This window comes from Nematolebias whitei, chromosome 1 (genome assembly GCF_014905685.2).
Source record: "Nematolebias whitei isolate Nwh7 chromosome 1, NemWhi1, whole genome shotgun sequence".
In the NCBI taxonomy this organism is placed as follows: domain Eukaryota; kingdom Metazoa; phylum Chordata; class Actinopteri; order Cyprinodontiformes; family Rivulidae; genus Nematolebias; species Nematolebias whitei.
The window spans coordinates 52100377-52123686 of record NC_056498.1 but is presented as its reverse complement, the minus strand read 5'-3'; the positions used below and the strand labels follow the sequence as shown (position 1 = coordinate 52123686).

Genomic DNA, 23310 nt, shown 5'->3' with positions numbered 1-23310 from the left:
GAGCTGTGGCTAAACTAAGAGACTGCTCTGATGTGAGCATGAGTTTTACTGCTTCATTAAAATTATAAATGTGCAGGTATATGTAGACAGAATATAGAACTAATGCAATACAAATACATCCTGGTTCTCTACAGGGACTGAGCTGTATTGTAGTGACTGCTTACTGTGTACTTACCAAGTACTAGGCTGTATTTTATATAGTTGCCAAATAAATATTGATGTCCAAAAGTGTACCCAAAACATTTAATTGGTCTATCCAACAATTTCAAGTCATTGGATAGTTTCTTTTTTTTTTTTTTTTTGCCGAGAAGTTTCTTCCTTCATCCAAATAACTTATTTGATTAGAGGAGCCACCAAAAAAAAAAACGATTTCCACAAACATCATACTCCATTGTGTAAAAAAACAGTTTGCTGGTGCTAAGATGGTCTCTGGGCCCGCCCTCTTCCCTGTCAACTTCTCTGAGACAGTCATGCCAAAGTGGTTCTAAACACCAAAGATTGTGTCAGATGACCAGACTGAACACTGTTGGATTTTATACCTGGATTATTGAGCATGGACTTTGGTGTTTTGAACCACTTTGGCATGACTGTCTCAGAGGTTGACGGAGGAGAGGGCAGGCCCCGGAGGCCATCTTAGCACCAGCAAACGTTTTGTTTTCCCACTATGGAGTATGATGTTTGTGGACATCAGTTTGCTCGGTGTCTCCTCAAATTGAAGAAGACCTTTGTATGAAGGACGAAACGTCTCAGTTTAAAAAAAAGAAACCATCCAGATGACCTGATTGAACACCGTTGGATTCCATACCTGGATTACTGAACATGAACTATGGTGTTAATTCTATTTTTCTCTTAAAGTTTCCCTGAAGACTTTACACAGACTGCTTGCCTGCAACAATCTGCAGGTTCAAGATCAGCTAAGAAAAGTTTTTACATGTTCAGCTCAATTTCTAAAGAAACAACTCTGATGTTGAACTACACATTAAGTGATTAATCTGAAATAAATTATTGATATTTAAAAAAAAAAAAAACGTCTGAGTGGGTGTCCAGTCAAAGCACAGGAAAGGACAGAAAACCAAAAACTTTGTGCAAAACATTTAAACCACCCCATATTTTCAGAAATGAGGAATGAAGCATTTTGGAAGATGTGTATGCACAATATAATATGATTATTCACGTGACATTGGTTGGAATTGAATTGATGTAAGAGAATCACGTTTTTTTTTTAATAAGGAAATGAAGTTGTGTTCATTGAGAGCAGAGACCGTTAGGTGGCAGGAGTGCGCCCTCCTCTTCCACTTCGGGTGGGTTGAGCCCCAATAAAGCCCACAGCTGAAATGTGATGCTCTGCGCCTCAAAAACCCCATTCGAGTCTCTCCATGACCGTGTTCTGAGTGTCCGTGGGCCACACTGAAACGACCGCTCCACTGGTTTGAGCCTTCACCCTAAAAACCCCAACTTTTACTTCAGCGTCTTAATTAGACACCAAAGCTTTTATTTGAAGGGAAACGGCTCTTGTTTCCAGGAGCCAGTTCGTGGACTTGACTTGCTGCTTTTCTCTCGGCGACACACGGAGGCTGGACAACAACTTCCTCAGACTGACCCAGAATGGAGAAGAGCTGACGCACGTTTTATTCCCCGGACCGTTAACCGTCACCTTCCTCTCATCATCTCAAACTAAATGAAGAGCTGAACGAGGAGGAAGCACCTGATCGACCGCTGCTAGAAGCCAGACCCCTCAGGAGCAGGCAGACCCTTCTTCTTCTTGTTTTTCCTACTTTTGGACACTTTAGGCGCGTTATTACGCACGGTGCGCAAAGGGATGGCTCCTCTGCTAAGACGCCAAACGGGAGCACATCAAGTTTTTTACGTCTATCTCTCCTTTTCACTGGCTTATTCCTACAATATAGACTTGGAACACCCTTTGGTGTTCCGCGGACCAAACTCAAGTTTCTTTGGCTACTCTGTTTTGGAGCATTATCATGACAACACGCGCTGGTGAGTCTCGTGTTTAGGAGTTCATGGAAAGGAGCTCGTTTTTCTCTCAGTGGTGAAGCTTTTTAGGCTGGATTAAATATGTCAGCTTGATTTGCTTCCACTCCCTAAAAATAATGTGAAGCACACGGTTCCCTTTAGGCAAAAAGGAGGGTTTATTTCAAGTTTTCTTACAAGTTTGTGCCTTCCATCCTCGTCATGTCTGCAGGGTCATAGTGGGAGCGCCCAAGGCAAACTCTTCCTTTAGCAGCTCTGTGCGCTCCCCTGGAGCCGTGTTTAAGTGTCGGGTCCACAGCAACCCGGAGCGGCGCTGCACAGAGATGGATCTGGGAAGAGGTCAGTCACCACAAACCCGCAGCTTCAACACAACACACACTGACACACACTCAGTTCACTGCAGGATCTGTGAGTCCACACTCATGCTGCTCTTTCTTGCCCACCCTTTGCGCAAACTCCCCTCCCCAGGCATCTGTTTTGTTTTATTAGAATAATGCGCCCTTATTCTGCTCTTAGCTTCAGCGACATGCAAAACACAAGAGGGGTTCTGTGTGCAAGGGTTCATAAATATATTTGCCTAATATGATTTATGCTTCTACTAATATTTTCCAAGCAAGTGAGCCAAAAGAAGTTGTGCTTTTGAAACGCACCCCACATCACTGCTCTGTTCTTGTGGTCAAGAAGGACAGGGTGCAGGCTTTAATATTAACTCTGTGCTCAGTCAATGTGTAACCAAAAATAACTCTAAGCAAACAAACAAAGACTATATGAGTTATTCACTTTTATAGAAACAGATCATTATATTTGATTCACAGTCTCCACCATCAAAAGAAAAATTAATCTAAAAGTTTTCAGAAACACTTCTGCTTTTGTTTCTTGGATATGCTTTCAAAAAAAAGACTTCTCCGTATATGAAGTTTATTATACATTTAAATAAGGTTTAAAACTCACCAACAAATCTTAACAGAATGTTTTATTGTTGTATGCACCTAATGGAGGCATATAAGAATGTTTTATTGTTGTATGCACCTAATGGAGGCATATATGGGGGGCTTTGGTAATCATTGGGTGGCACACCAAAACCCAAAACCATAAGATAAATTCAGAAATGTTATTAAGTTGTTGTACATTATTTGAAAACTGCTGCATTAAAGGAGTTAGAGCCTTCTGATATGATCCTGCTTCTGTTTTTGAAGTCACAGCCGGATGGTGGGGGCGTCACTTTATTAAAACGCCCGTAATGTTTCCTTGGGGGGGGGGGGTTTCGCCATTCCTGAGCAGCTTGCAGACAGTACAGAGGTTACAATGCATCATTTGCAACAGAATCCATGTAAGCAATGGTAAATGTTGTAAATAATTTTAAATATGGATAAAAGTCTCAAACCCTTAAAACCAGCGGAGTCCCATCATCGCTTCTTCTCCGATTTCCCAAACTCCGCGCAACAAATCACGAGACGCTTTTAAACTTTTATCCATTGAAAAATGTTTTTATTCAGTTGACAGACGTTTTAATTCTTGGACTTTTATATTTTCAACCAGTCTTTTTTAATACAAATTTTATTGGCCAATAAATCCTTTAAACTTTGTGCTGTTTTGGGTCAGTGTGAATTCCCGGGTGGAAACATTGTGGGGATTTTAGTGGCAGTTTACCAAGGTAACTAATTAGGAACAGCACAATACTCAACTCAATGATGCATATCCTCCTATAATTCATATTCAAAATTAAATAATCATCTTTGAAAAAATGAATACCGCCCACTGTCTTGCAAGTCACAGCTTTAAACAAAGCTCTTGCAAAAATCCTTGGACCAAGTGTTGAGCATGACAATTGCTCCCGCCCCCATGGTTGCACCCTCGGTCGTAAAATATCTTTTTGACAAATACTTCAAAGTAAATGTAATTAAAAATAAATAAATAAAATGAGCGTTTAATGTGACCTCAGGTTCTCCTCAGTGCAGACGTCTTTATAGTAGCTGATATCTCGGTGAACCTTCGGCTCCCGTTTTTCAGTCTGTGACTCAGACTGATTGTGGAATGTGGAGATGATGCTTCTGTGGATCTGCTGCAGGAATCTTCTTGTGACTATATAAATCTGTACGGCTGCAGATAAATTGGACCAATCAGGTTTCTGATGGTAATGCATAATAAATAAATTTAAACATGTGGATAGCATGAAGCATTTTCACCCTCTGTTATGAAATTTCTCATTACATTTGGTTCTAAAGCGTTCCTCAATATGCAGATCAAAGTACTTGGGCGTTAATGAGAAGTGTTTGATCTGCAGTATTTCAAACTGTCATGTGTAAAAATCCTTTGCACATTCAGAAGTTAATTGCCCTTGTGTCCTGCCAACTGGACGTCTAGAGACTTTTCTCATTGTCTTTCAGGAAACAGGCTGAGGGAGTCGTGTGGGAAGACGTGCCAAGGAGACAGGGACGATGAGTGGATGGGGGTCAGCCTGGCCCGCCAGGACAGAGTGAACGGGCAAATCCTGGTGAGTTCAGGGACACGGAACTAAAGTTCCCTCAGCTGTGTATTTAACCGTCGTAAAAACAGAGTTTTACCCACATCATTGTTACAACAGTCCTCGTCTGAACCACACTGTTGAACCACAACTGGTCCCAACATCACTCCCCTGTGGTCTCTGAGCTTACAAGCATCGCCAGGCACTAAGAGAAGAAAAAAAGTTCATTTTTTAATCCTTAATGACTTTTTGCATAATTTGAAGCTGGAAGAACAACTGAAAATGACTCATTTTGACACAGCTGTGTGTTTACAGGTTTCTGTCAAACCTTTACCTTGTGTGTGGAACTGGATGAAACAGGAAAACAGAGTTTGTGAAAAGTCAGTAGTTTGTTACAATAAACACTGTGTGATCTTATGTGATATCACAAGATGTCACACTTAAATACATGTTGTGAACGACTCTCAGCCACGACCTCAGCAAATCTTAGCCCAATATCTGTAAAATTAACTGAAATATGCCATGTCACTTCATTTATAGAGCGCTTAAAAACAGCAACAAGGTCAACCAAAGTGTTTTACGATAAAATAAACAAGTAAAGGACACGGGATCTTCACCTTCATTTTCATCTCTTACACTTACAGTATCCGTAGTCAGGTCACAGAGGCAACAGGCCCAGGAGAGAAACCCAGATATCACTCTCCCCAGCGACATTTTCTAGTTTGTCTTGGGGGAACCTCAAGGCGTTTCCAGGCCAGAGCAGATACACAATCCCTCCGGTGTTTTCTGGGTCTTCCCCGGGGCCTCCTATCAATGGGACTTGCCCAGAAAACTGCTAAAGGAAGGCGTCCATGAAGCCTAATTAGATGCCCGAACCACCTCAACAGACGCCTTTCAATGCAGAGGAGCAGCCGCTCTACTTTGAGCTCCCTCCAGAGGACGGCGCTCCTCACCAGGCTGAGCCCAGCCACCCTGCAAAGGAAGCCCATTTCAGCCGTTTGTATCCGAGATCTTATTCTTTCGTTCATGATCCAAACCTCATGACCATAGGTGAGGGTTGGAACAAAGACAGACCAGTAAATTGAGAGCTTTGCCTTTTGACTCAGCTTTTTCTTCACCGCAACAGACCAAATTAATACCATCATTACTGAGGACGAGGCCCCAGTCCTTTGATCCATCTCCTCCAGTCACTTGTGAACAAGACGCCTAGACTCGGAGGGGGTATTACTTTGTACACCCACATTCAGTCGAGAACACCATTCAGAGACTCCAGAAAGACTGGGTAATCTGAACTGGTGTTTGGTGTACAAGCACAAACAACAGTCAGAACCTTCCATCCTGCAGCCCAAAGCTGCTCTCTCAGCAACCCTCTTGTTCACTGGGGAAAACTCCAACACCAAGACATTCAGCCGGAAGCTTGTGAGTAACCCCACACCCACCCAACGCCTCCCTCCCTGGGCAACTCCAGAATAGAAGAGCCCAGCCTCTCTCCAGAATTTGGGCTCCAGAGCCCAAGCTGTGAAGTGGCCCCAACTACATCTAGTTGATCAGCTTCACACACAAGCTCCAGCTCCTTACCCACCAGTGAGTTAATGTTCCAAGTCCATAGAACTAGTCTGTGCTGCCAAGAATAGACATGGGACACCCCTCACCTGCTAACCGGCCTGCTCTGCACCCAACACTGACAGACCTTCCCACAGGTGGTGGGCAGGTGGCTTCCTGACATTTCCTCTGGCTTGGCCTGACCGAGCCCCAGAAGCCAAGGCTCGATCCACCAGGCATTTGCCAGCAAGCTCCCCCACCAGGCCTGGCTCCAGGGAAGTATCCCAGTCTCCCTCTTCTAGGTAAGGTATCCTGACGTCTCCTGTTGTTGGTCCATTAAGGTTTTTGAACCGCTCTTCATCTGACCCCTTAGTCATGACAAGTTATAGCCATGTTTGTGTTTTCTAAGGTCACCATCTCGAATTGGATTAGCTCCCAACGTTAATCATTTGTAGATGTACATCCGAGGATAACTTCCTAAACGTTTCATTTAAGTCTTTTTGATGGTTCATATTAAATATTGCTAAGAGACAGGCAGAGTTAAATCTAATAGTTTTTGCCAAAGTTTAAAACAAAGATCTCATGGTCAATTAGCGTAGAGTGCAAGTTGTGATTACAAGTTGTGAATGCAACTACCATAGCAAACCTTAGCTCAATATCTGTAAAATTGTCTAAGTTATACCCATTCCTAAGGTTGATGAGCTGTGGCAACCATCTTGAATCGAGTTCACTTTAAAAGTTAGCTGTAGATGTAAATCAAATTTTTTTTTTTCTGAAAGTTTTGTCAAAATATGTTCAGGGATTTATAAGGGGGCTTTTTTGATAACAGTAAGAACGTGACCACTTCTCTTTTGGCGGCGGGCGATAAAGACGGAGCTCGTTTTAAAGACGTCGCAGCGGTGCTGATCCCAGACGAGCTTGGTGACGTGTTTGCACAGAGATCACATGACAGCTGTCAGAGTTTGTTTAGGCTTCAGCCCCACAGCGGTGGTCCCATCTAACTTTTCATTAAATATTAACCCCCCTGCCTCCTGTGGTGGGGGGTGAACAATCCTCTGGGCTTTGCAGGGCACTTTGCAACCTTCTGGTGATTCTGGGCATTATTGAAAATGACGGATGCATTTCTTCACAAATCTGTTGCTGATTGATTTGAAACTATCTAAAGGAATTTGCCTCTCAAACAACATCCAGCTCCTGTTCTTTTCAGAGTGTTTTTATACCTTAATGGAATGTGCTGGCTTCATTTTCAAACCCTTAGCTTTACTTATCAGCCAGTCTGTCAAAAACACACTGAGTGATTCTTGGAGTTGTCAGTCTCAGGCATGTGGGCGCAGAGTTGTAACAAAAATCTTTTTGACAGGATTTGCAGTAAAACGGAGGAGGCGGCTCTCCAAAGCCACGCGCTGCAGCGCTTTTTCTAAAGCACAGAGGCTTTTTTTCTCTCTTAGTCTCATTTGAATAGACTCAGCAGAGGAAAACGGCTGCTTGGCAGATGTGGACGGTGATGATTTCATCTGGGCTTTCAGTGAAAGCCTTGTTTGTGGCGACAGAGCTCTTTAAAACGGAGCAGAAAACTAACGGTGAAAGCGCTCTAGAGGACGTGTCGATGTAACGTCAGTTGTTCAAACAGTTGGTTCTCTGCGTTGAAATAGAAATGTGCAGGAGTGGTTACTAACAATGCTAGGCAAAAGTTTTGGCCGCCATCTTGCTAGGTGTCATATGCACCACCATGTAAGCCACTCATTGTTAATTCCTTGTGCACCAGTCCAAAAACACATAAAATAGTCTCAATTTACTTATTTATACAAAAATGATCTATAATATGAAAATAGGATACAAGATTATTCTGTAATGAGCCACCCACCAGGGGAAAATTGCGAACCCAGCACACAACCACTACCGTGGCCGTAATCATTCTAGATAAACCCAAACATATCATCATTTTAAGATCGTATTTTCCTGCATACAAGTTTCTTCGGAGTATAAGTTGTGTTTATTATGCACCATCGTTGACCCCTAGGAAACGTGGGCCGATGTCGTGCCAAAAATCGATTGGCGGCCGCGGGAGCGCACATGGGAGGACTCGCTGTTGCAGTCTTTGAAATTTAACAAGATTAACACTTCAAACAATTATTTGTTTGTTCGACATTATAACAAAGGTGTAGCGGTACAGGAACAACATATATGCCTACTGGTAGTTGTCAAAAGGCTAGAGGGCCCTCTCGCACCTCTAGTGGCTGCAAATGGTAATGTTTTCTCTGGTTCATGTCAGTGTGAATGAACGTTTAAAGCGTTAGTCAAAAATTGCGTTATGAATATAGAAAAACAACTATAAGTTGCAGAACTGGCAAATCTATGCAAAAAACAGCAACATATATGGCAGATAATATGATAATTAAACACTTAACATGCCTACGTAGTCTAAAGCTCTGTTACTAGTTGATTACACTTCGACTAAGAACTTAAACCCATATAATTTAGCAGGGGTGTCCCGATACTAGAGTTTTACAGACTAAATACAAGTAAAAGTACTTTAGTTTTGGTACCGAGTACTGATAGCAAGTTAGTACTTAAACTCAAGTTCAAGTATCTTTATTGTCATTTGCATCACGTGGTACATGAGGTGGAATGAAATTGTGTACTCAGGATCCTAGTTATACTCAAAAACAGCAAAAGTATAAAATAAACAATATACAGTATAAGGATCTAAGATATAAACTAAACAAATGCCAAACAATACGCTAATAATGTAAAATAATATGGTATATAAACAGCAGCCTGAACATGAGTCTGTAGTGAGTAGATGGGTATGAATGAATACAGCAGCATGAGATAATCAGCAGCATGAAATCAGCAGCATGGATGATCAGCAGCACTACATTACATACATGCATTACAGTGATTTTTTTTCTTACAGTGATTACCCTGATTATGGATTTATGAGCCTAACAGCTTCAGGTTCAGCTTAAACGTTACACAATGACTTTAGAAACACATTTCTTGTATTAAGATGACAGTAAACAGTCTGCTGTCTTCACTTCACCTGTGTTTATCTTAAAAATATCTACAAACTACAGATTATTTATTTATTTATTGTTCTCAGTTACTTGTGAAGTGGAAGAGAAAATGATGTCACCAAACATAAAAGTGGTATCGGTCTGAAGTATTGTGGTGTTTTTATGAGTACAAGAACAAGTACTTGAAACTGGAATTGGGCCCGCCACCACAATTTAGTCTTTTTCCTCATACTTCTGAAAATATTTAAACTTTTAATGAGAAACGCTTCAGTATTTAGTTTTTGTCTAGCCTAAATGCTAGTTCACAATTTTGCACATGTTTCGCTCATAAAAAAACGGTCCAATAGATTATTGTTTGGAAAAAAATGTGACATTAACGTTGACGTTATATTTTCAATTAGCTAGCACAGTGCAAATTTATTTTATGAAAAATATTAAATCGCAGTCTGTTTGCAGTAAAATCAACACACTTTGGATTTATTTTTCTGTTTTGTAATTTACTAAACCGAGCATCCAAACTATTTTCCTACCTAATAAGATAGTCAAAGGATAAAATAGGATTATATTACACTATATTTAAAAAAAAATCAATAAATACAACAATTATTGATAAAAATTGTGCTCCTTCAATAAGTTTAGCTTTTTTTATTAAGACATTTATGGTCTGCTGCCATTCCTGCAGTATGCCCATGTAGCTCCCAGCAACATGGCCGCCCAGCTTCTCATCTTGTTAGCATAGACTGTGCTGGACTGGCCATTCCAACGCACCACTGTTTCAGTGGTTCTCAGCATAGCGTCTTGCTCCTGGAGTCACGTGATGAGTGTTTTTGCTCCCGTTCTGCTGAGCCCTCAACTCCATGTGAAACGGCTGCATTTTGTATTTCTGTCGGTCTGTTGGGGGAAACGGGAGGATTTGGGGTTTTGGGTGGAATTTAAGTGGACTTTGTCTGCACATAGGCATCCAGAACTGTCCCCAGAGCCACAGGAGCCTCCCCACTAATCCCCCCAGGGACCTCACTTATTACCACAATCACACATTTATGTTTGCACGACTTCAGAATCCCAACTTTTATTATCCTGCTTTGTTATCGAACTGTGGAGTGTTTCATTTTGGAAAATATTGTTTTAGAACTGCTCAGTGTCACTTTAAGGAACATTGTGATGCAGTAGAAGTTTAGTCTTTGAGTCGTTTTTTTTTTTTTTTTTGTTCATGCTGGTTCTGAACTAGTGGCTCTTCCAGTTTGCCATTTGAGGAGCTGCTCGGCGAACACAGACCTCAGGCTGCATCGGAGATATTCACACCACAGACCGTGGCTGTTATAGTATGGTCAGGGGGATATGGAGGGCTTTTAATTCCCCCTGTCCCACTGACAATCATTTGACAGCCACAGAGACGTTCTGACTCCAGCTCAGCCAGGAAGAAACAGCTGAGACCGTCAGCGTGGTTGAAGAAGGCCTGCCTATGCTCTGATATGTTCGTGTTTACTAAATGAGCTCCTGTCTGTCCTGTTTTTCTCTTGCAGGCTTGTGCTCACCGCTGGAAAAACATCTACTACAACTCGGAACACATCCTTCCTCACGGATACTGCTCTGTGATCCCTGCAACGCTTCAGGGCAGGACGAAACCGCTCATACCTTGTTATGAAGGTACAGAAGAAGTTGGTTGTTTGAAACCTCCATTCCACTCTCAAATATCACAGATGGAACATCTTGACTTGACATTTGGAAGCAGGGACAGGGAAGTCTTTTTGTCCTAAATTAGAGCGAGCATGCAATTTGACTTTGGTGTGCACAAGAATTTTGAGGAAGGAAATGATAGTTTCTCCTAACAAAATAAAAGAACTTGCATTTTCTGTGAAAAAGCCAAAAGACCGATAAGTGCTCAATGACTTGGCTTAAAATTTTTAAAGACGTTGTTGAATTTGTTAAAGAACTGAATTGTTCAAGTTACAGTAAAACAACCAGAACAGAAGCTAGAATAAGCAAAACAAAATCCAAAGTCTAAAATCAGCAGCTAAACTAAAACTAGGAGAGTGAAGCTATAACAGCTAAAACAGTAAAACGATAACTAAAAACTAAAGCAGCAAAAAATTAGCCGAAGCTAAAACTTGCAGCACAATAAGTGAAAGTAAAACTAACAGATGTGGCTAAAAGCTAAACCCAACAGAAAAGTAACTAAAAGCTAAGACTAGCTAAATATTAACTAAAATTCTAAAACCAGTAAATCTGTAGCTGAAAGCAAAAACTTTTAGAAAAGTTGCTGAAAGCTAAATCCAGTTGAACAGTAGTTAAAAGCTAAAACTAGCAAAACAATGGCTAAATGCTAAAACGACCACAGCTGTTGCTAAAAGCTAATGTTGTCAGAAAACTCACTAAAAGCTAAAATCCAGTAGAACAGTAGCTGAAAGGTAAAATGATTAGGTAAATGGCTAAAAGATAAAACCAGCAGAATAATAACTGAAAGCTAAACCCAAAAAACAGTAGCTGAAAGCTAAAATTCTCAGGTAAGTGGCTAAAAGCTAAAACCAACAGAACATTAACTAAAAGCTAAAACCAGTAGAACCGTAAGTAAAATTAGCAAAACAGCAACGAAAAGCTACAAAATAAAGCAAACATAATGAAATAGATTTCAAAGTATTATAAAATATTTTGTAGGAATGTCAAATTAATGCATTTCTTTGAGACAAAATATAATTAATGTTAAAATAAATATAAAGTCACAGCCATGTGATGAACAAGCTGAACATTTGGACACCTGAATGGCTAAATAGCTAAATGTATACTGAATGCTGACTCAATATTTACAAATTAAACCCAAGTATTTATTGTAGGTGCACAACTAAAAACTAGTTTTTAATTTTCTCATCCCTGTGATAATTTTGTAATAGATAGCTAGATATATAGATAGATTGTATTAATTCCAGGGGGAAATTTGAGGTATCTAGTAGCAATGTTCTAGTAATGCAGAAAAAAATACATATAAAATAATCAAAAAAGAAGCAGAATACACAAATTAGGAAAAAGACAATATGCACATGCACAAAGTGGAGTACTACAGTACATTTATGATCAACCTATATATATGTATACATAAATACACATACATGTTATATACATATGCATATGTACATGTAAATATACATACATAAGTGTCCAGGGTGCCGCAGGCTCTATTTTTACTGTACGGGGAGGAGTTGAACAGTCTGATGGCTTGAGGGACAAAAGACTTCCTGAATCTGTGGAGCAGGGCTGCATGGGACAGCAGTCTACTGATACCTAATGTCTCATGGGGTCCACAACCCCGGCTTCCCTATCATGGCACATTATCTCAGTAACCCGCACCATCACTGCAAAGGCAGAGTTCAGCCTCTGGTCTGTAATCTGTGTTCAGCAGGGGAGCATCTGTCCAACAGAACCTTTGTCCTTTGAGACACTTGTCCACAAACACACCACTTATATAAGGTAATGCTGTGTAGAAATTAGGTTCATTTGAGGAAACATTTTTGTACTGAAACACATTTTTTCTTTTGCATATCTAATATAACAAGTCGTTAATGCACAAATTAATAAATATTAATCATAATAATGTGTCATGGGGAATTAGCAGTAGCTCATATTTATGCATTGAAATCAAGAATCAACCTCTGAAACAAGAATTAAAAAGACAGAAGGTGAAGGAAATGTAATATAATAATAATCAAAGGCTGCCGAGCACCTGAGCTGTGCAGGTCAGCGCTGCACATCCCTCACCAGCTTTTGTTGTCAGCAGCTGTTGATAAAGTCTGACTCCCTTTAATATTCTTATTTACAGCATTCTGCACAGATCCAAGCTCAATGTTTTTGTAACCCAAGCACGCTGCTTTGTTAAAGACTGTGTTGAAGCCCTCTCCTTCAGTCTACCTCCTGCCCCCGGATTCCTCTTGGATGGGACCGGGCCTTTGACTAGCTCCATATGGAATGCAGGAAAAACTCTAGTAAATGCTGGCTCGAGCACACAGTGAAATAATTTGTGGTTTGTTTTTTCTTGCAGACTATAAGCAGAAGTACGGGGAAGAGCACGGCTCGTGCCAAGCTGGGATAGCAGGAGTTTTCACAGAGGTCAGTAACCACGCTTGTTTCTCTTCGTAACAAACCAAACTCCTTGTTTCCCTCTGTCAAATTTTAAGCCACTCGTTTGTTTAATCTCTGTTGTCTGAAGCTCGGTGACGTTTCTTCAATTTTCTTTTGGAAAATCAAACCATTTATTTTTTAAGTACTGCCTACTTTGTGCCATCATAGCTCCTCATGTTTCCATATGCTTGATCATTCACATGGGTGCTTTGACGTTTGGTTTTTGTAACTTCTAACATTATGTTTTGAAATATTTAACTTTATTTATATATATATATATATAAAAAAAAATTCCCGACAGAAAACACTGAAATCTCCTTAATTGTTGCAAAAACATGCTTTCTTTGAAGTCAGCTTCAGCTACTGGCTCTGCCTTTGCCTTGTGCTGATTTTAGCTTTTAGCTACAGTTCTGCTGCTTTCATCTTCAAGTCCTGCTGCTTTCAAGGGACTGCAGATGTGAATTAGCTTTTGCTATAATCTGGTACATTATTTTTTTTTCATTTACCCTTTATTTATACAGGTAGTCTCGTTGAGCCACGAGAACTCATTTTCAAGAGAGACCTGTTTAGGGAGCACATGGTGGGGGTTAAGGGCCTTGCTCAGGGGCCCAGAGTGGGGTGAATGAGGGTGGAGAGAGGTGTGGGTGTTTCACCTTTTCCACCCACATTTTGATGTTGACGGTACCGGGAGGTGAACCTACGACTTTTCAATCACAAGCCCATCTTCAAACCTCTGCGCCACCACGCATCAAATGGTGACATTTATGTTTGAGTTGTACATAGTCCCTTTTTAAATAAAGCTCATTCATTTATTCCTTTAGCGGTAACACAGATCATAATAATAATAATAAGCTACACAAAATTTGATTAACTACTAGAGAACTACTATGGAACGCCTCAGGAACAAATCAGGAACAAATCAAGAGCTAATGGGTAGTTCATCAGTACTTACTGGAGAACATACAGCCAATCCTTATTAGGGGACTACTGGTTAGTTACCTGGGAAACAAAGAGGAATTAATCAGGAACTAATGAGTAGTTACCATGGAAATCAAAGAAGAACTAATCAAAAACTAATGGGTCATTACCATGGAAACCAAAGAGGAATGAATCAGGAGCTAATGGGTAGTTCATCAGTACTTACTGGGGAACATACAGCCAATCCTTATTAGAGGTCACTCTTTCAAGGATGAAGATGTTCACATCCTGGACAGAGAGGAACGATGGTTTGAGAGAAGAGTAAAGGAGGCCATCTTTGTGAAAAGAAACCGTCCATCATTAAACAGGGGTGGAGGCCTCCGGGTTCAACTGTCCCCCTCTTACAATGCTGTGATTGCTAGTATCACTCAGCCCTCTGTGAGTAGTAAACAGCCATCAGTGTGCTAATGATCCATTGTTAGGCTGATGGTCCTTCTTGAGCATGTGATCAGCTGGTTTTGGTTGTCAGCAGCAAAACTGGTTGATCCACTCTGAGAAGGTGCTATTTAAGAGACTGAGCTGAATACAGCTCCTCAGACTGAGGAAGTCTCTCGGATGAGAGACGAAACGTTTCTACATTTTTTTGTTGCTTTGCTTTGTTTTGTTTTTTTGAATGTCCAGAGGACCAGATTTAACTTTTTTAGACTTATTGTAAAGTGTTACCCTTTTAGCTTCTACCTAGCCCTTTCACACTTTTTTAAGCTAGTGTTATGATATTTTACTTTTGTTAGTTTTACTTTTAGCAAGCCATTTGCTACATTTAGTTACTAGTTAGCTTATTCATACTTTTAAAAAGCCTTTTGCTACTTTTAGCTTTTAGAAAGTTTTTAGCTAATTTTACTTTTTTGTTCTCCCTTTGATACTTAACCCTTAAACATAAGTTTATTTTCATTAGTAGCAGTTAGTAGTCCAGTAATTAGAATCTGTCCAAATAGTTCATGGATTTTAGTGTCAAAAAGAACCAAAGAATTATGGTCAAATCCAAATTTTCTCCAGAGAACTTCCCTGAAACAACTGTCAGGACACAGACATCATAGTTGATGAAGGAGAGAGTTGAGCTGTGTTCCCTGTCGGGGAAGGTGGGGGTTGGGGGGGTCAGTTTGGAAAGAAAATCCAGCTGACTCACACGCCAAAGAGTCCAGAAGAAAAAAGTCAAGGGGGGTAGAGGGAGAATGGAAACCTCTGAAGGGTTTTATTGCTGGTCTGTCAGCACACTTTCTGTCAGGTGACAGGAAGTGCCTAAATATAAACTGTTAACTTTCAGAGTAAAATCCTAGTTTCATTCACTGAAATAACATGTTGAATCTCAGAACCCTCATCACAGACTCGTAATTACCTTTAGAACGCTGTACCATTAGTCTTTGTGCTGAAGATTGTCTTATATTTCAGATTTGATAAAGGTTTAAATTTATCTAGACCTTCTAAAATTTAGTTGTTACCTATTTGGACTTAACTCGGTCAGTCTGTTGCAAAATACCTTATCAGAATAAGCTTTATTATCAATGTACCGAAATACAGTGAGATTATGTCCATACAGTTGTCTGAAAAATGGGTGGAGTGCACGTTGTTCCTGCTCCTAAGAGAGCGGCCTCTTATTTTTTTAGATAGGAAAAGGGGGAAAGGCCATGAGGAGAGGATAGTGGTATTACAGAAAGAGATCTCTTCACATCTTGTCTTTATCAAGACATGATTTAAGACATCAAAAAACTTTACCAGAAAGCACATTTATAACACATTACATATGTATTTGACGACAAGACGGTGAGATTTGTCCATGAAGCACTTCCAGATAGACCATAGTTCTGTTAAGATGTTGGTGTCAGTCGGTACAGCTCTGATAAGCATTCACAGAAGTTCTCGGGTTTGTGATAGAGTTTTCTTAGTTTACACATATCCCCGGAGAACTTTGCCAAGTCGGCCTGCTTCGAGGCCAAATGAGGGAGTCAGATTCAGATAAGCCACAGTTGTTGATTTTTTTCAGGCAGACTGTTATTTCTCATCAGCCTTGAGTTCTGATGGTACTTTTAATCCAAAATGGCCAGATTTGTGGGTATTCCACTGGTCCGTGCTTATGAGCTCCCTCCAAGGTCGTCCCCAACATGCTGGCGAGTCCCAGAAGCCGCAAGTGGCCTGCGATTCTCACAAATCTTATGGTTTAGCTTGTAAGTCAGCTGATTTTGAGTGCTTGAAGCACAAACCAAACACAGGGTCAGCAGCTTTGCCATGGCCAAAACTGTTGCCACCATCTTCTTTAATATCCAATAACATAGGTATCCACCTGTGCCAAAAAGCAGAAACCCTGCTATCATGATTCCAATATCTTTGGCATCCTCCGGAGACAATACGGAAAGGAACATCAGATCTTGCCGCATGCGTCTTAGCGGGGCATGAGGGTTCTCCAGGACCCTGACGCTTTGTTGAAAACATTTTATCGATTGCGATGAAAGTCCAGCTGGCCAGATCCATGACAGTAGTTTACGTTTCGGAAGATGTGTAAATATGATCTCCCATACACAAGACAGAGAGCAAAATAGCAGTAGGAGGACAAGAGAGAGAAGATATGTGTCCGTCTTGCACAAGAGAAAGTCAGGGGGGGGAAGCAAACATTAGATAGATTTTAATTAAAACATTCAGGAAATAATCAGCAGATGTTGATCTACAACTGATTAGCAATGGGGGCCAACCTAATTCAAGATGGCTGCCATAATCAATTAAATTTAGAAACACAAAAATGTCAGTGACTCAGCCATTAATACAGATATTCAGCTAAAATTTGGTGTGGTAGTAGCTGAGAGTTGTTCACGTGATCTTCGCTTAAAACTTTAGTATTAACTGTTGGAATCAACCCTGTTTGTTAGCAAAATATTTGATGAATCACAGAACAGATTTTAGTGAAACTTTCAGAAAGTAACCATTAGATGTACATCTGCAACTCCTTATTTTTTAAATCAACCAAATTCAAAATGGTGACTACAGCTAATCAACCTTATCTAACATTAAAATGATTATAACAGTCAGCTTTATGGATACCAAGCTAAAATTTGGTATGGTAGTAGCTGAATGTCACCCTCAACACATGCGTCACACATGAGCAAGTAATGGTATTGTCATAGATCAAAGTGACTTCAATTCCATCTTTTCTCATCATGAAACACTTAAGTCAGAACCAATGACTTGAAAGGCGGCGGGCGACATGCAGCTCGTTAAATGCTAGGCCTTTGATTTCATTCTTTATGTATTTTATGTTCAAAAATACAGAAAAATATTCTGTTGTCTTCTTTACTGTGTGCTTTTTTTCCTCAGAATACTCATTTTTTTCTCTTATTAGAAAGTGTGATTACCATTAACACCACCACATGTTGGAAGCTTCACATGATTTGTAAAAAAATAAATAAAGTTTTCTGCCAGCCTTCACTCCACTTTCCTGGTTGTTTGCAAAGACTTTTTACATGACAAACTGAACTTTCTCCTTTCACAGTTGTTTAAGATGTCAAATGATGTGGAAAATCCAAATTCTACAGTCGGATTTACACGAGTATTTATATCAAAGGGGCCACTGGCGCTGCACTGATCGACTTCTGATAAGTGTTAGCTTATGTTTCCTTCTGCTGATACAGTAGGAAGGGCTGCGGCTGGTTCACGTGACCTTTAGTGTGGTTCAGCGAGATAAAACGGTGAAACAAGCACAACTTTTCCTTTTCTCTGAAGCTGTGTGGCTCTGTTTGTCGCACATGACATCATATTTGGACACAGTATATTTTCTGTCCCTGTTTGCGGTCTAAAACATGTTTATAAGTCAATGAAGCAGGAATGTAAGGAGAACCATTTTGCTTTCAGTATGTTGGCATTGTAATACTTTCCTGATGTTAGGCATGAGAGCCACGCTCTGTAAATCCTGTCTCAGATTACAGCGATGCTCAGTTTAGACCTACAGTGATGCATGTTGGACCCCAGGACATGTAAAAGTATTAATTTATTCATAGTTTTATTGTTTATATAAAAGAGGCAGAATTTTATTCTTTTTTATTTTATTTATTGTCTTTTCACGTTAATGCCTTTTGTTTAGCTTTCATTATGACTTACTGCATCTTTAACTCACTTCCAGCTGTATTGACAAGCAATACGCTAGTTTTATTCGTGAAACACTAAAAAGTCATATTGTGTTATGAGAAAATCTTTCACATTTCTGATTATAATTTGACCCGGCTTGTTGGACCGCAACATAAAATGAAGAATGAACATTTAACTTTTTTTATTATTATAAAAACAGACAACTAAAAGAATCCCTCAGCAGACCATCCCCATCAGGCAACCATTGGCACATGCAGTGACCCATCCATCCATTATCTTTACCTGCTTTTTCCTTTTGGGTCACTGGTTCCCATATCCAGCCATCACTGTGCAAGAACATGCTGGACAGGTCTCAATTCCATCACAGGGACACATAGAGACAAACAACCATTCACTCTCTCACTCACACCTAGGGATAATTTAGAGTTACCAATCAGCCTAACATGCATGTTTTTGGTCTGTGGGAGGAAACCGGAGTACCCGGAGAAAACCCACGCATGCACAGAGAGAACATGCAAATTCTACCCAGAAAGGCTCCCCCGGTCGGGATTCGATCTGGCGACCTTCTTGTTGAGAGTTGGCAGCTCTACCAACAGTGCCACCGTGCCGCCTCATGTAGTGACCTTGTCTCATCAAAGCAGTCAGCGATCCACCCCAGGCCACACCTTGAATCCACATCTTCACAGATGCAGCAAGGAAAGCCGACCAAGCAGCGTTGAACTGCTGCAGCGCCACTGCTTGGCCGGTGAAGATGCAGATTGGCATTACAGATACAGTAGTCCCTCATTTATCATGGGGAATCTGTACCCTGAAGCCCCGAGACAAGTGAAAAACCGCGAAATAGGAATAGTAGTACAAGTAGTAAGTAGTAGTTTATTTTAGCATTTATATATACATACATGCATGCATGCATACATACATACATACATACATGTATGTATGTATGTATGTATGTATGTATGTATGTATGTATGTATGTATGCATGCATGCATGCATGTATGTATATATAAATGCTAAAATAAACTACTACTTACTACTTGTACTACTATTCCTATTTCGCGGTTTTTCACTTGTCTCGGGGCTTCAGGGTACAGTACATGTTGTACAGTTGTACAGTACGTGGTACATGTTGCTTGTGGGACTGAGTTTATTGTGGCTCCTCGGACTGATGAAGTCCCTTGGATGAAGGATGAAATGTTTCAACAAAGAAAGAAACCTGACTGAACTTTGTTGAACTTGTAGGTGTTTTGGTCAAACCTTAAAAGCCACTTTAGGCACATTTCATGCAATAAGTCATGTTTTGTAAATAACTCTCAGCTTCCACCACTTCCTGTTTTAGCTCAATATCTGTGAAAATTATCTATATTGACATGTTTGTGTTTGTAACTTCAGTTGACTGTGGCAGTAATCTTGAATCAAGATCACACCAAAATTACAAGTTATAAATGTCCGTCCAATGATTACCTCTGCAAGTTTTATTAAAATTGAAAAATCACAAGCAAAAACCATAATCTGTTCTCACCTCTCGGCGATGGCAGATAGCGATAAATAGTTAGAAAACAACATTAAGCTTTGTTCAGAATAATAAACTGTTATTAGTTGCTAAACTCCGCACATATTTTCTTAATATTTTTTTCAAAGCACCAAATTCCACAACAAATGTTCTCCTTTGAAACCAGAGACCAGGTCACCAACGGAGAACATCAGGGTGGATCTGTTAAAGCATTTGAACAGACCCCCCTCCATGTAAGAATGTGAGGAATCGCAACAAAGAAAAAAGGAAAGACATCCAACTGTTAAGGCCTTATCCTTGTCTGAACTTCGCTCCGTGTGCCGGGTGGTGCCCAGATGTTTGACGCCGCAGCGCGGTGAAAGGTTTCCTGCTGAGGAAGGTCCTGACTCTGTTGGTTAGTTTATTTATTTGAAGCATAAGTTCTTGGTGGTAAACCCTGACCCCCAACACCCCCTCATCTCCCCCCAGAGTATAATTGACTGAACTGATGAGCAGCACTCGTCTAAAGTTTGCTTCTGTTTGCACGCCATGTGGATTTGTGCTCCACAGTAGACAGCACCAACCATCCTGTGACTGCTACTTAACCAGACTTCCCTCCAGCTGTTTGTGTATTTAATGTTTCTACTGGTTTATTCTATTTCAGGAACTGGTTGTGATGGGGGCCCCAGGTTCGTACTACTGGACTGGGACGATCAAGGTGTACAATCTAACGTCTGACACCTTCTACAGCCCGAACAAAGACAACATTGACTCCCACAGATACAGCTACCTCGGTGAGAGCCGCTGAGAACATGATGCTGAATGATTATTTTACTGTTGGATAAAATTAGGTCCAAGTCTGTGTGTGTTTCTGTGTGTGTATTTAAATATCTCATCAACCAGAAGACGGATTTTAATGCAACTCTCAAAAAAATAATCCTTACATTGACAACTAATTAAATTTTGGAGACAACCCTATTCAAGATGGCATCCGCAGCTAAGCAACCTTAGAAAACACCAAAATGGCTATAACTCAGTCAGATATTGGGCTAAAGTTTGATGTGATGGAAGCTGGAAGTCTGCCTTAATATTTCTTTGAGCTCCACAAATATCTCTTACGTTACAGTTTTAAAACAGCTCTGTTCCATCTCATCATAATTCATTTCAGTTCAGTTCAGTTTATTTATATAGCACCAAGTCACAACAGAAGTCATCTCAGGGCACTGAACAGAAATAATAATTTAACATTAATTATCTGAGGAGCAGACAGCTTTGAATTTAACTCTATCACAGAAACTCTCATCTTGAGTAAGCATGAAGGCGACAGTGGAAAGAAAAAACTCCTTCATGAGGAAGAAACCTTTAACAGAACCAGGCTCAGGACAAGCGGCCATCTTGCTGGGTTTGGTAGGAACAGATACACAATGGCAGGTCAAGAATCACATGTTAAGATAGAAATAGTATTAAATCAAAATTTTTCAATTTTAGCAAATCGTTTAAGAAATGAGGTCAGTCTATCCTCCAGTAGTCTAAGCCTATGGCAGCATAACAAGCCAACCCTAACTATAGGATTTATGAAAAAGGAAAGTCTTAAGCCCAGTCTGTAAACTGGACAATGTGCCGGCCTCATGGACAAAAACTGGAAGTTGTTTCCATAAGAAAAGAGCCTGAAAGATCTTCTTCCCATTCTGCTTTTGGAAACTCTAGGGACCGTGATTAAGCCTGCAGTCTGAGAGCGAAGTGTTCTGTTAGGAACATATGAAACAATACGATCTCAAATATAAGATGGAGCTAGGTTGTTGAGGGCTTTGTAGGTTAGAAGTAAGATTTTGAATTAAATTCTGTACTTGACAGGGAGCCAATGGAGAGAAGCTAAAACTGGAGCGATATGATCTCTCCCACTAACTCCAGTTAAGACTCTGGCAGCAGCATTGTGGATTATCTGAAGACTTTTTAAAGAAGTAGTTGGGCATCCAGATAACAAACTATTGCAATAGTCCAGTCGAGACATTTCATAAGATGATTTCAGTTTAAATATCTGTTGTGAAAGGTGGCGGGTGACATGCATTCATTCGAAGAATGCTAGACCTTTGACCTGAATGGGATACTTTGAACATTAATATGATTTAATTGATTACTGTGTGTTTGTCTTTAGGCTACGCTGTGACTGCAGGACACTTCTCCTCTCCTAATGTAATTGACATAGCTGCGGGGGCACCTCAGCACAACGGCGTTGGAAAAGTATGATTCCTTTGACCCTTGTCCATCTGTAGGATTCAAGTCCTCTCCATTCTGCTGTGCTGAAGTGATTCTGTTTCTCTCCTGGACAGGTTTACGTTTTCAAAATTGATGGCGTGTCTTTGGTGAAGAGTTTTCAAGCCTCAGGGAAAATGGTACGACCTCTTTCGTGATCTTATTTCCAAATATTTCAGATAATCTTTTTTTTTGTTTTTAATAAGATCCAGAAAGGGTTTGTGCTTGTAATTCTGTTCTCTTATATCAGAAACCACACAGACATCAGCTTTGACAAACAGCTTTGATTTCTTTGCCGTCACACTGTTTACGTCTGTGTTAGTGTTTAGACACAGAGCAGTACATTTGTCCCTACAGACTCACATTCTTATAAGAGATTTAAAAAGCAGGAAGTAATTCCGTGAAATTGCCATTTGTGTGATGATTTTTTTGTATCAAGGAACTGTCTGTGATCTGACCCAATGCTCTGTGGCTCGACTTGGTTCCAGATGGGCTCTTACTTTGGCTCCTCATTGTGTGCAGTTGATCTGAACCAGGACGGCTTGTCGGACCTGCTGGTGGGGGCACCCATGCACAGCCAGCTCCGGGACGAAGGCCAAGTGTCTGTGTACATCAGCAAGGGCAACGTGAGTGGGACCTGACTGAGTGGAAAGGAACATGACACCATAACACGCAGATTAGCATTGATAATGCTCAGATAAATTTACAAATATGTTTATTAGCAACTAGCAGAAATAAAACTTTCTGTATTTTGGATGAGACATTCTGTTTGCATGAGTGTAATTAAATTCTGAGAAAGCAATCACTGGATGTAGATCTACAACCATTGGCTCCCTGTCAAATTCAGAATTGAATTCAAAATCTTGCTTCAAACCTACAAAGCCCTCAACAACCTAGCTCCATCTTATATTAGTGATCTTATCGTTCCTTATTTTCTTAACAGAGCACTTCACTTTCAGACTGAGGGCTTACTTGCGGTTCCTAGAGTTCCCAAAAGCAGAATGGGAGGAAGACCTTTCAGTTCTCAGGCTCATCTCTTGTGGAATCAACTTCCAGTTTCTGTCCATAAGGCTGACACATTGTCCAGTTTTAACACTGGGCTTAAGACTTTCCTTTACTTGTTATGCTGCTTAGACTACTGGAGGACAAATAGACCACATTTACTAAAATTATTTGTTAAAATTGAATTGTTTTCATTTCATACTATTTCTATCTTAACGTGATTCTGAGCCTGCCATTGTGTATCTGTTCCCCTCCTTCCTGTTCCTCTCAAATCCAATGGGTCAAAGCAGATGGCCGCTTGTCCTGAGCCCGGTTCTGCTGGAAGTTTCGTTATCATGAGGGAGTTTTTCCTTTCCACTGTTGCCTTCGTGCTTGCTCAAAATGAGAGTCT

The 23310-nt window shown here is 40.4% G+C and overlaps 1 protein-coding gene across 1 annotated transcript in view; it reads left to right on the top strand.

The window, feature by feature from the left end:
• The first annotated feature begins 1744 nt into the window (after nt 1-1744).
• itga9 (integrin, alpha 9) overlaps nt 1745-23310 on the top strand; it is an 87341-nt gene continuing 65775 nt past the window's right edge. The window contains exons 1-9 of the mRNA XM_037678412.1: nt 1745-1995; nt 2201-2328; nt 4377-4483; nt 10536-10659; nt 13043-13110; nt 20329-20458; nt 21820-21905; nt 21995-22057; nt 22406-22543. Of these exons, the coding sequence (XP_037534340.1) occupies nt 1820-1995; nt 2201-2328; nt 4377-4483; nt 10536-10659; nt 13043-13110; nt 20329-20458; nt 21820-21905; nt 21995-22057; nt 22406-22543 (1020 nt within the window). The 5' untranslated portion in view covers nt 1745-1819. The remainder of the gene's footprint in view (nt 1996-2200; nt 2329-4376; nt 4484-10535; nt 10660-13042; nt 13111-20328; nt 20459-21819; nt 21906-21994; nt 22058-22405; nt 22544-23310) is intronic.